The following is a 12288-nucleotide window of genomic DNA, read 5'->3' as shown; positions in this document are numbered from 1 at the left end:
ATACTATAGGTATCTAATTCTCACTCAAAAAAAAAATACTACTATAGGTATCTGATTGTATTAAAATGTCGTGGGTTATAAGCATTCTGCACGTGATAATTGTTGGAGCGAGTTTGTAAGATTCGATGACGATATGCTATAAGTATCCGTGGATATGAATCCACGTGGATTGTAACATTCATTACATAATAGCACAATAAGATATCCGGTTATATGAATCAACCTGGGTTGTAAACACTTCTTACATAACAGCACTGTATAGATATCCACTAATATGAATTCACGTGGGTTGTAAATATTCTTTACATAATAACACTGTATAGATATCATATTCTATGAATCTACATGGATTGTAAACATTCCTTATATAATACGGAGTAACAGGTGATGCAAGTTAGTATTTTAAGATTATAGTTGTCATTTTATATATGTACCCGAACAAATTTCTTGTATATTTTTAATATATTATTTGTATTACTTCTTTTTTATAGTCTATTATTAAAAATATACTGTAAATGTTGAAATATATAATTGTTTCGTGCAGGGTCTGTGAACGTTTAAAATTTTAATTGAGATGTAGTGAGTTGAAAAATATATTAGACAAATCGTACTTCAAAATTCAAATATAATTCATTACCATTTCAAACGGCTAATATTTTGAGATCAACGAGCGTCGTACTTTTCATCAACACTTTGAGATAATATCGTTTAGTTTTATTCTTAGATCACCGAACAAGCACGCTCGCGCTCTTGCTAGAGGTGAGAACAAGGTGCTTGTTCTCAGTTTGGTCATGCTAGTTGGATTTTTTCTATTCCGTCTTGTATTGCTCATTTGATTTAATAATATATTTTGTTTTTTTTCCTAAAAAACAGCTAATATTTTAATCTAATTTATATATGTGTAAAAAACAGCTAATATTTTAATCTAATTTATATAGTTACATATATTTATTTTAGTCATTCTAATCTCATTGCTCTTTCAAATGAAGTAAAAAAAGAAAGTGTTTTGAACCAAAGGACCCTTGGAGAAGATTGTAAAAGAGATTTGACTTGGCGGTTCACACTAGATCACAAGGTGATCCAACGGTGAGGCAGGCAGATCAAACTTCCGTTATCTCACTGTTAGGTCATCATAACCGTACCTCATACTTCACCGAAGAGACCTACTCTGTTACGCTTCTCTCTCTATCCGCAAATAGTCCAATAAGCAGGTGCCACGTACAGCGTCAAACCCGACGACTTCGGGTCGCCACCCTTCAATCTACCGCCGTCTACGTAGCCCTATGGGACAGCCGAAACGTGTCCGTATAGCAACCGGCTGTCACCGGTTCCGTAGGGTTAGACACGGCTACAGCCGGTCACTCCCCTCCAATTCCCGCTAGGTATAAAAATCAGCGATCGAGATCTTCCTAGTGTTTCTCCGATTATTTCTTCTCAAAAAAATTCACTTTCGCTCTCGCAGTTCGTTGTCTCGAGGTTAGTAGCTCTTCTTCTCTTCTTCTTATTCTTCACTCTACCTTCTTTATTTCTAAATTTCAGAATCTTGCTAATTCCATTACTTTCTCTTTTGGGAATTCAGGAATTCTCCTCAGTATTGAGCTGTAAAGTTGTGTTTTCCCCCCTCTTTATGAAGTTTTTTTCTGTTCATTCTTCCCCTGCACTTTTTCGATTCATCTCGTACAGTTCAAAAAGAAGCTAGCAAGAATTTAATTCTCGTCTTCTACTAGAGTTCACTCCCGAATATCTGTAAATTGAGCACCTTTTTTCACTCAAGTGATCCCAATTTTGGCCACTTGGGGTGTGCCCGCGACTAAATATTTTGATTTGGATACGTTCGAGTTGTTTGTCAAACAAGCTTCTCTTTATCGGTTTTATCGGGTGTTAGAGTTGCTAATTGGCGAGGGTTTGCGGTAAATCACTACAAAGTTCGTTGTTTGTTTGTTAATTTTGTTATGGACAAAATTAGGGCTTTACGGAGAGAAACGTGGGATGGTTATTTTTGGTTGCGATACAGTGTTGGAGGCTGATTTATTGTTTTCCTGAGGCTATTTAAGCTTTGATTTGTGCTTGATTACTTGTGTTTAATTTTCTGGAGCTGCTCGGGTTTCTAGCTGTTAATTTTGTGTTTCTAATTTTTAAACCCCCTTTGGCTCATTAGAACTTGAATTTTATTTCTTGATTTGATCAGTTGGATGTGGCATCTATAATGAGTTGAGTTGATGCGAACCTGATGTTGCATTTGGTTGTCGTGGGGTGTCTGGGTTGGGGGATGGTCTGGAACAGCTTATTAACTTATTACTGATTGTATTTAAATATCATTGAAATCAATGGTGTGATAATTAGTTCAGATTTATGCCCTTTAGGAGAATCCGCGAAAGGTCTGGCACTGGAGAGCTATTTGGATTCTGGTTATCAGGGGAATGCCCCAGCAATGGTGCATTCTCGGGTGACGGGAGGTATTGCACAATCTCCTTCTACTTCTGGCATCTTTTTCCAAGGTGATGGGCAGTCACAAGTTGTTGGCAATGCCCACTTAAGTTCATCTTTTGCAAATTCATCAAATTTAATTCCTGGAAATCCACGGTCAAGTCTGGGTCCTGTGTCTGGAGATACTGTTTTGAATAGTGTGGCAAGCTCAGGTCCAAGTGTTGGGGCAAGTTCATTAGTGACGGATGCGAACTCAGGACTTTCTGCAGGTCCCAATCTTCAAAGAAGTGCAAGCATCAATACAGAATCTTATATGCGTTTGCCTGCGTCACCCATGTCATTCACTTCCAATAATATCAGTATTTCTGGCTCATCTGTTATTGATGGATCCTCAGTTGTTCAGCAAAGCTCAAACCAAGATCCATCCTCTCAACAACTTCAGCAAAGTCAGCAGCATCGAGGAGCATCAAGTGCTACATCCTTACCTAGTTCAAGGATAGGTCAGGTACAACTTCCAAATGGGCAAGGACTGAGAGGGACTGGTTCATTCATTCAAGATCCTACTATTTCCCAGCTGCAAAAGAGACCGCGCATGGAGATCAAGCAGGAAGATATTCTGCAACAGCAAGTTCTGCAACAACTACTGCAACGACAGGACTCTTTGCACCTACAGAACTCCAATCCTCAATTTCAAGCTTTAATTCAGCAGCAGAGGCTAAGGCAACAGCAGCAACAGCTATTGCAGTCCATGCCAGCTGTGCAGCGAAACCAGTTGTTACAGCAACAACACCAGATGCAGTTGCGACAACAACTTCAACAAGGCATGCAGCCTGCAGCAAATGCTGTGAAACGACCCTATGATGGTGGTGTCTGCTCTCGGCGGCTAATGAAATACTTGTATCACCAGCGCCAAAGACCTCCCGTAAGTAATATTTCTTTTTTTATTTTTAAATAATCACTGGCACCAAGCCTCAAGCCAAAATATCCCAGTGCTCAACTTTTTCTTTAATTTATTATTTTTCCTACAGGAAAATTCAATTGCCTATTGGAGAAAGTTTGTGGCTGAATATTACTCTCCACGTGCAAAGAAGAGGTGGTGCCTATCATTGTATGATAATGTTGGTCATCATTCACTAGGGGTATTTCCCCAAGCATCTATGGTAATTGCTCTAACTTTTATTTTGGATTTCAGATATCAGTGTTGTAAAAATCAGCCTAGGTGGCTGCTTAGGCGCTAGGCGCCCCTAGGCCTATGGGATTTCCTTGGTAGGTGGGTACTATGCGGCCGGCCTACTACACCGCCGACTAGATGTCGGTCCATTTACTTCCTTTTTTTTTTAATGGTTTGTTTCGTTCAAAACGACGTCGTTTTGAGCAAAACAAACCAAATTATTTTAATGAAACTCTAAATCCGAAAGCATTAAAAAGCATGATGTGGGTCCATTTACTTACTTTTTTTTTTTTTTTAAATGATTCGCTCAAAACGACGTCGTTTTGAGTGAAACAAACCAAATTATTTTAATGAAACTCTAAATCCGAAAGCATTAAAAAGCATGAAAGGGAAGGAGTCGGCCCAAATTCGCAGAATCAAACCTCAATCTCTCCCCATAGTCCTCGTAGCACCAGAGCCAGCTGTTCAATTGCCAGATTTGCCGGTAGCTGAAGCGCAAAGAAACTTCGAGCTTCGAGCTTTGTTTGGGGCTTCTGCAGAGGAACAGATTCGCCAGTAGACAGTAACGGAGCTCGTCGTTGTCTCTAGCTACAGCTCGTCCTCTCCAGTTTCCATAGCTCCAGTTCCGCTGTTTCGCACCTCGCCTGGACCCTGATAGAGAGACTAGAGATTCTTCAATTATTGTCTTACTCTTAGTAGCTTAATGCTTAATGCTTTAAGCATTTAATGCCTTTAAATAATTAAAATCATTAATTAATATTATATATGTTGCAAATGTATATATATGTGTATATGTATATGTATGTATGTATATATATATGTATATATGTATATGTATATGTATATTAATAATTTCAACTATCCCCAAATGTTTATATGTATATGTTAATAATTTCCTAGGCGGTGACTAGGCGCCCGATGAGCGCCTAGCAGCTTCTACAACCTTGTTAGATATATAAACGTACGGCCCATAATGGTGTGGCCCATTTTTTGAAGTAATAAGGATAATAATATACATACGGTTGTATTCCTCCCCCCTCCCCCCGGCCCAAAAAAAGGCTACTAACATTTTGGTGTTCTTTGGGAATAAAAGCTTATTTGGTGTTATTCTTTTTTCTTCCCAGGATGCATGGCAGTGTGATATTTGTAACTCCAAATCTGGAAGAGGCTTTGGTGAGTGAACAAAGAAGCTATTGACATTTGTATCTTCGATTTTGTATTTTATTTTTCTATTCTGTTTTTTATATAACTACTAGATAACGGATTTTATTAGCCTTTTAGTTTTGGATTTGAAATATTTGGTGAACATAATGCTGAAATTAATCATTTTTACCATAAATGTGATAACGGCTTTTATGTAACGATATTTTATGAAAGTTTAAACTGTCCATAGAGCAACATACCTAAGTGGCGTTATAGGGTTTTATTCCATACATATTTCCTCTCTATGGCTCCTTTTACAACACATTAACATTTATATAGACTAAAAATATTGGTTTGCCTTCATATTGATTGGATTTTTGTTTATTAATTTATAAAAATTCACCTGTTTTTTCCTAAATAATTAGGTTTTACCGTTTATCAATCCCAAATCAGAATGTAATATGATTACTATAATAGGTTGGCACTTACGAAGTTAAAAAGAATGAAATGGAAAAACATATACTAGGAACATTTGTATTATCTGGATTTTCTTGGTAACGCCTATAAAATTTTATTAGTTTGTAATTCCTTATTCAACATGCTTTATACGTTGATATATCATCAATGCATTTCTTATTATATTATAGAGAAATACTATTTAACAGTCCCAGATTCACAAGTGTAATTGTGTCAGTTATAACGGGTTGTAACACAAATTTTGGAAATAGTAAAATGGTAAACCCATAACCAAGGGAATGCTAATAATACCAGTAATATATACTTGAAACTGATAATGGTTTTGTGTATATTTTTTTTAAAAAAAAAGCATTCTGAAAGTAAGAAGCTCTGATATTATCCAGGATAAATAGGATTTGTTGGCTTCACATGCTTAGTTTCTATACATTAAAAAGTGAACATATTTTTTGTTTTGGCTTGCTATAACTTTTGTTTCATTCTTTTATGGTGTGTGTTTGATCAGAGGCGACCTTTGAAGTTCTTCCTAGACTTAATGAAATAAAATTTAGCAGTGGTGTCATCGATGAGCTATTGTTCCTGGATATGCCTCGTGAATGTCGATTTCCATCAGGGGTAATGATGTTGGAGTATGCGAAGGCAGTTCAGGAAAGTGTTTATGACCAACTTCGTGTTGTTAGGGAGGGTCAGCTTCGTATAATTTTCACACCTGATTTAAAGGTAAGAAACTTATTTTATTGTTTTTGATCACCATTCAATGTCCCAAGTACTTGCACTGATTTCAAACTTACAGATACTATCCTGGGAGTTTTGTGCACGGCGCCATGAAGAACTTCTACCCAGGAGATCGGTTGCACCACAGGTGTGGTTTTGAGTTTTTTCTTCTGTTACCTGAGATTCAATTGGATTTTATACTTCTTGCATTTTGTTTCCACCCCCCTTTCCCCTTTTCCCTCAAATTAGAGAACACGTTCTGGTTTGGCTAAATCCAGTGAAATTGGAAAAATATAGTAAATACAGATGTCAGTCAGTTACGATAAACAAATTATGGAATAACAAATTCTGGTTTATCTCTTCTGGGCATTCCATTTCAGGCCACATGTTTCCTGGGGTGTAATTGTTTTGGCTTGGGTATGTAGAATCAGAAAGTCAAACATGACTTTTCCTATTTCATCTTGATCTCTTATATCTTGGCTCTTTGGCAGGTAAACCAATTGGTTCAGGTTGCACAGAAATGCCAGAGCACAATATCAGAAAGTGGGCCTGATGGGGTTTCTCAGCAGGACTTGCAAGCAAACAGTAACTTGTCAGTGATAATTTACTGTTGGTGAAATGCAATATTTTATATTCTTAGTTTGGATTGTCTAATTACTTGCTAATGGTAATAGTGTCCATGATTTTGGACACAACTGATGAGGTGTGGGGTGAGGGTGGAAGAGTTTTTCATTATTATTATTCGTAAACTAATTTACTAATCAATCAGGTAGATATTGGTATTCGAACCATTTACATGCAGGATCGTTTGTGAATAGAGACTAGCACTCACTAAATGCGAACTATTCTACAAATGTTTACCTGATGACTAATAAAGGTAGTGTTGCTTTTACTCCAGGGTTGTCACGGCTGGACGCCAGCTTGCCAAGAGCTTGGAGCTGCAATCGTTAAATGATTTGGGATTCTCCAAAAGATACGTGAGGTGTTTGCAGGTCTGTGTTATTGTACTATATATTCCGGTAGAACATTTTGCCATTAGTCATGCTTCTCTTGAGATTTTATTGAAATTCTGATGTATTTTTCTGCAGATAGCTGAGGTTGTAAATAGCATGAAAGACTTGATGGACTTTTGCAGAGACCAGAAAACAGGACCTATTGGTATGTTTTTTTCTTTCCCGTTAAACCCCATTGGGGAAGTAAAATTAGTTACTAATCCTAACTTGTATTGTGCCTATACTGAATGCTTGCTTTATGGTATATATCATATATGATCGTCGCTGTTTTCTTTTCCTTTGCAGAAGGATTGAAAAATTTTCCGCGACACACTAGTGCAGCTAAGCTCCAAATGCAGAAGGTGCAGGAAGCGGAAAAACTGGGTGGTATTCAGGGGCAGACTGATCATAGTACACTCAATAAGTTAATGGAACTGCAACCTGGGCTTAACAACCAAATGAATAATAACAAGCAAATGGTTGGCTGTGGAGCTTTGAGTGGTTCAGCACAACAAGCTGCTCTAGCACCGCCTAACTACCAGAACCTGTTGATGCGACAGAACTCGATGAATTCAAACCCCAGTGTGGTTAAACAGGAAGCGTCGTCTTCACTAAGCAATTCCAATCAAAATCAACCTTCACCATTTCAAGGACCAACTGGCGTCCTGCAGGGAAATAGTATGCAGAACATAGCAGTGAGTGGCTACATGACTGCCAATGTACAACAACCACAGCAGCGTTTACTGAACAGTAGTAATGTGTCACTCCCTCAAAATCATCAACAGCCCACGAACCAGGTTGTACAACAGCAAATCCTCCAGCAATTGCTGCAGGATATTAACACCAGTAACAGTGGAGGAGGTGTTGTTCAGCAACAGTCATTCAGCAGTCATGCAGCCGGTGGAGGTGTTTCAAGGGAGGGGATCGCCTTTGGAAACAACGCTTCACCAGCAGCTCCAAACGGGCCTGGAAACGCGGTCGGACCCACGCCATCCAGGAACAACAGTTTCAAAGCGGCTTCTAACAGCGAGTCATCAATTGGTGGTGCCAGTAACGGGTTCCCTCACAAAGCACAGGACTTGCCGCACAATCTTCACATATCAGAGGAAATGTTACCTGATATATCTCAAGATTTCACAGATAGTGGTTTTTTCAACAGTGATCTTGACAATAATATGAACTATGGGTGGAAAGCATGACTAACATGGCCTCTTGTTAGATGAGTACTTTGCCATATATATTTGTACAGGTTGCTTAAAATACATTCCCCCCTTCTTATCTCGGGTGTTCCCATTTAGCCCTTTGTGCTGTTGAGTAGCTGTACTCTGTTAGGTGTGATCTTTATGCACTTTTTGCCTTCACTTTGTGACTTTACCTTTAAAAGTCCCCTTGCAAGTGTAATCAATGGATATGAACTCCCAAACTCTTCTTTAATCTTTAATTTGGTATTAACAGAGATTGTTCACATCTCTTCTGTCTCACCTCTTCATTTTCTGCAATTCCCCTATTGATGAAACAGCAATGAAAGATTTTGCAGGTTTTATTGCATGGATTCTTTAAGGATTCATACTAAATGTTCCAGTAACATATGTACACTCACTTGTACCAGGTAATCTGGGCTGTCTGCCTGGTGCAAGTTATACACAAGACAATCATAGAAATAAATTCCAGTTATGAGATGTTCATGAACCTCGAGAAGCACGAGCAAACAGAGAGACGAGGATCTAAGCAGCCTCGTTGTTGTCTTCAAAGGCTGCTCCTGCTGAAATTACCGTGTTCAGAATTGCTTGGTCCCAACTTCTTCGAATACGTGAAGTGAATCTATGAAAACAAGACTGCCTACTTGAATGCTCTTCGCCAGACTTGGAAGGAGACCCGGGATGCTTTTCTTCCGGGTAGTACTTCAAAATGCACTTCCCTGATTGGTCGAGTATTTCAGCATCGAATGCAGGTAAGAGTGGTCTCCCAACAACTTGAACATGGGCCACGCTGTGACAAGGCCAAAGAAATCGCAATTGTTACAATATTACCAATTGCATTCTAACCAATAGAAGAAAAGATCCACCACAAAGGAAGAAGCCATGGAAATACTTACCATATATAAAACAGGCCATCCATTTCTTGTCTCTGAACTCTGCCCAACAATTCTAATTGCAAAATCCCTCCAACACAAAGCACCGCCTTCGGCAGCTTGAATTTTTGCAGCTTCTTATCCTATACCAACCAGTAAGCTATTTGAAAAACTTTCACTCATTCTAATAGGTAGAGGAAGAACGGTCCAAGTAAAGAAATCTTTTTACTTATTAGTACACCGTCACTAAGCTATTAGTAATGAAGAAACACTAGCAAAGAGTCTTACTTGAGCCATTGGGAATTCAGGCGAGGTATATGTCCACACAAACTTGTCACTAAACGGTTCTTTAACGCCTCCAAACTCATCTGTGCGATTACGTTCTAATTCCATAGGTTGCTTAGGATGCCCCAATCTGAACCGCACTGCCTTCGCTGAATATATCGGGAAGCCAAACTGAAAATAGGCTGAGACACAATTTTCAAGTTAGTAAATGTAATAAATTATACAGCGGTTAGGAACCTTGAGGAGGTTACAGTGCAACCTTGAAACGGCTGTACATGAATCTCAGTAATCACGCAAAACTTTGCAGCTAGTTCATATGTCAGTGTCTCGGGGACAGCAGGGTCACTTGCTCCTTTGCTCGACCAGTATGAAGCGCTACGACCAACCATATCATTTGGAACTAAAGTATTCCGGATGCTTTCTTCGGGATAGTTATCAGTGCTCGATGCACAAATGGCCTCCAAGATGCAATCTTTCTTCAGAAAGGGACTCAACCCTCTGCTCAAAAAGGCATACACTCGGTGATCCCTCTCCAAGCGTGCCAACTTCACAGACTCGTCAACCTCAACTTCCACGGTGTCAATCGTGTTTTTGTCTCCTTCGATGGCATCAGCAATACTCGATACTTCCGGAAACATTTCCAAGCAGAGACGTTTACAAAACCCATTTTCAATCACTACATAAGATTCGAATGTCGTGTAAGCTATAGCCAACACAAAAAGCATTCACGAATCCTCCAACAAACGAAAGAATAACAAGCTAACCACAAATTCCAAAGACAACCTTAACAACATTACTTCAAATTAAACGCAATCACCAAGCAATTAAGAGGGTTAACAACACTACTCGAACTTAAACGCAATCACCACGCAATTAAGAGGGCTAAGCTCACCGTATTGGCGCCAGGAGCTCGAGACAGCGCCAACACGAACAAAATCAGAAGGGTCCTCCAAACAAGCCAGGATTTTCATAGACATGTCTGGTCCAAGCCACTGTATAAAATCACCACAATCTTCCATCTTCTACAATTTCTCTCTCTAACAATAAAGCCAACAACTCTCAACCAATCCTGCCTCTTGTCCGCTGACAAATCATTGAATACATTAAAAACCGTAAATAAAACAAACACACAGAGACACATCAAAACCATGTACTGAAACATGAAAAATAACAAACAAATATAGAAATCCATCCATAACAGTAAATCCCACCCATACTTCAGAACTCCGGATTGAACCATAAGCAGCAGAATTACAGTAACAAATGCGAAAATAACACAGCTTTAGAGATATATTTAGCTGTATGAGCAGAGATATGAGTATAAACACATGAATATGCAGGTAAACTACAACAAAAGGAAGAGTGTGGTGAAGTGGGAAGAAAAGAATGTACCTTTACGAGTCAGAAAACCAAGAAAGAGATCTAAAGTGAAAAACCTGCAACTCGGAAAAGAAAGGAGAAAGGTGTGTGAGTTTTGAGGGATGGCTGGGTGGGTAGCACGACACCGACAGAGGCGGCTTTTGTTTTCTTGACGATGATAGTGACGAGGGAAAGTGAATCCAAAACAGTGTACTCTTCGACCCGATTTTACCTTCCACCCAAAACCTGAATGCTAGTACGACAATGGGAATTCAACGTTAATTCTTGATTCCTGATGCCAATTAGTTTAATCTGTTTCTTTTTTTCTTTTCAAAAAAAAAGAATTATTTTTTTGAGTGGATAAGAACTAAAAATTGCATAGGACAAAATACTGGGAAAAAATGCGAAGGACGTTTCCTGTTGGGTTTTATTTTTTGCTTTTATTGTACGCAGTGTTCGGCTTTGGCGGAGACAAAACTACAAAAGAGGTCCATTCACGCCATACATCGTTGTCACTGTCGCAGTCTTATGCACGTGTCATGTCTTCCTAATGCTCCACCCGCCTCTCACAATAGACTTTTCTTTTTTTTTTTTTGAAACCTCTCTCACCATAGACTAATAGACTGTTGCGTTAACAGTTATTCTCTATCACACTGAACTCTCCGACTCAAGAATGATTTTTTTTTTTAAATACATTAAAAAAAAAAAAAAAAACTACGTAAATCTTGATAGTGTCATCTCTAATAAGAGCATCTCAATAGAAATTTTGAAATGATTTTTTAAGAGATATAATCCCGTGTAAAAGAGAGTGTTTGGATCTTCCTGTAAAGATCTTAGTTTTTATCAGAATTGTGAGCCCTAAATGGTGAGAGAAAAGAATTGTCTACCGCACGCGTTTTGCATAAATATACACCCAATCTAGCGCGTGCAGTGCGTAAAAAGTAAAAACTGCTTTTTGTCCTTTTTTTTTATTTTTTTTATTTTTTTTATTTTTATTTTTTTTTACGGACAGATTTGTAGTTTTTTTTTTTTTTTTTTTTTTTTTTTTTTTTTTTTTTTCCGTTGCTCTTCCTCTCTTTTCTACTTGGCACATAAAAACCCACAAAAAAAACTTCATCTATTGAGAATGTTCAATCATGCATGGTAGGGAATATCCCGACCGACTTAGCTTCACCACGACCGAGAAACCTTTGTCCTTTTCTCTTTGTCTTTGCAGGTAACAGGTCGGGCTCCTTGAGAAGAACCCGGTCGGGGGCCGACCGGGAGTTGCCCGAGCGACGGTGTCGACTGCCGAGCGGTAGCCCTTTGGCGAGAGAGCTGACGAAAGACACGTGGCGATTCTCTACGACGACAGACAGGGCACCCGGGAGGGCGACACGTGGTGGCTACGTGGAGGACATGCCGAACGGCTGGAATCCTGTCCCCGGCATAGCGGCTATAAATACCCACAGTAGCTACAGTGTAAGGGACTTTTGGACGATCGATAGGTTGTTATTAGAGAATCCCGACCGCAGTCAGTCGGTACTCAGAGCAACCAAGTAGATTGTACTTAGGGCCTTTATCGTGATCAATAAAGATATTTACTTGCTTTAATTGGTCTCGTGTTGTTATATATTGCTCACGTATAATTAGCAGTATCATTTTGGCGCCGT

General features: G+C 39.0%; 2 protein-coding genes across 3 annotated transcripts; one reads left to right on the top strand and one right to left on the bottom strand.

Annotated features, from left to right (window-relative positions):
- Positions 1 to 1389: 1389 nt before the first annotated feature.
- On the top strand, positions 1390 to 8390 carry LOC109194057 (probable transcriptional regulator SLK2). Its single transcript, XM_019344915.1, has 10 exons — positions 1390 to 1476; positions 2364 to 3349; positions 3456 to 3587; positions 4723 to 4771; positions 5721 to 5935; positions 6009 to 6077; positions 6421 to 6521; positions 6828 to 6921; positions 7018 to 7087; positions 7228 to 8390. Exons 2-10 carry the CDS (start codon positions 2432 to 2434, stop codon positions 8118 to 8120), a joined length of 2541 nt encoding a protein of 846 aa, XP_019200460.1. The 5' UTR covers positions 1390 to 1476; positions 2364 to 2431; the 3' UTR covers positions 8121 to 8390.
- Positions 8391 to 8428: 38 nt separating this feature from the next.
- LOC109194058 (F-box protein At4g00755-like) lies at positions 8429 to 10961 on the bottom strand. 2 transcript variants are annotated; one of them, XM_019344916.1, is made up of 6 exons: positions 10670 to 10961; positions 10170 to 10360; positions 9537 to 9953; positions 9281 to 9459; positions 9017 to 9135; positions 8429 to 8910 (listed from the first exon to the last, which is right to left on the bottom strand). In XM_019344916.1, exons 2-6 carry the CDS (start codon positions 10294 to 10296, stop codon positions 8646 to 8648), a joined length of 1107 nt encoding a protein of 368 aa, XP_019200461.1. In that variant the 5' UTR covers positions 10297 to 10360; positions 10670 to 10961; the 3' UTR covers positions 8429 to 8645. The 2 variants fall into 2 exon arrangements, with proteins under 2 accessions (XP_019200461.1, XP_019200462.1); XM_019344917.1 differs by lacking the exon at positions 10670 to 10961 and adding an exon at positions 10495 to 10604.
- Between the last annotated feature and the right edge of the window lie 1327 nt (positions 10962 to 12288).

This window comes from Ipomoea nil, unplaced genomic scaffold (assembly GCF_001879475.1).
Source record: "Ipomoea nil cultivar Tokyo-kokei standard unplaced genomic scaffold, Asagao_1.1 scaffold1932, whole genome shotgun sequence".
NCBI classification, from domain to species: Eukaryota; Viridiplantae; Streptophyta; class Magnoliopsida; order Solanales; family Convolvulaceae; genus Ipomoea; species Ipomoea nil.
The sequence above is the reverse complement of the archived record's forward strand: the minus strand, read 5'-3'. Positions and strand labels throughout refer to the sequence as shown.

Excerpts from the sequence above, each read along its gene's own strand:
- LOC109194057 (XM_019344915.1), top strand. The coding sequence starts at position 2,432 with ATGGTGCATTCTCGGGTGACGGGAGGTATTGCACAATCTCCTTCTACT. Across the intron at positions 5,936-6,008 it reads TTTTCACACCTGATTTAAAG|ATACTATCCTGGGAGTTTTG; the intron begins GTAAGAAACTTA and ends TCAAACTTACAG. Across the intron at positions 6,522-6,827 it reads TTGCAAGCAAACAGTAACTT|GGTTGTCACGGCTGGACGCC; the intron begins GTCAGTGATAAT and ends CTTTTACTCCAG.
- LOC109194058 (XM_019344916.1), bottom strand. The coding sequence starts at position 10,296 with ATGGAAGATTGTGGTGATTTTATACAGTGGCTTGGACCAGACATGTCT. Across the intron at positions 9,954-10,169 it reads GAGCTCCTGGCGCCAATACG|TGATTGAAAATGGGTTTTGT; the intron begins GTGAGCTTAGCC and ends AATCTTATGTAG. Across the intron at positions 8,911-9,016 it reads GATGGCCTGTTTTATATATG|CGTGGCCCATGTTCAAGTTG; the intron begins GTAAGTATTTCC and ends GCCTTGTCACAG.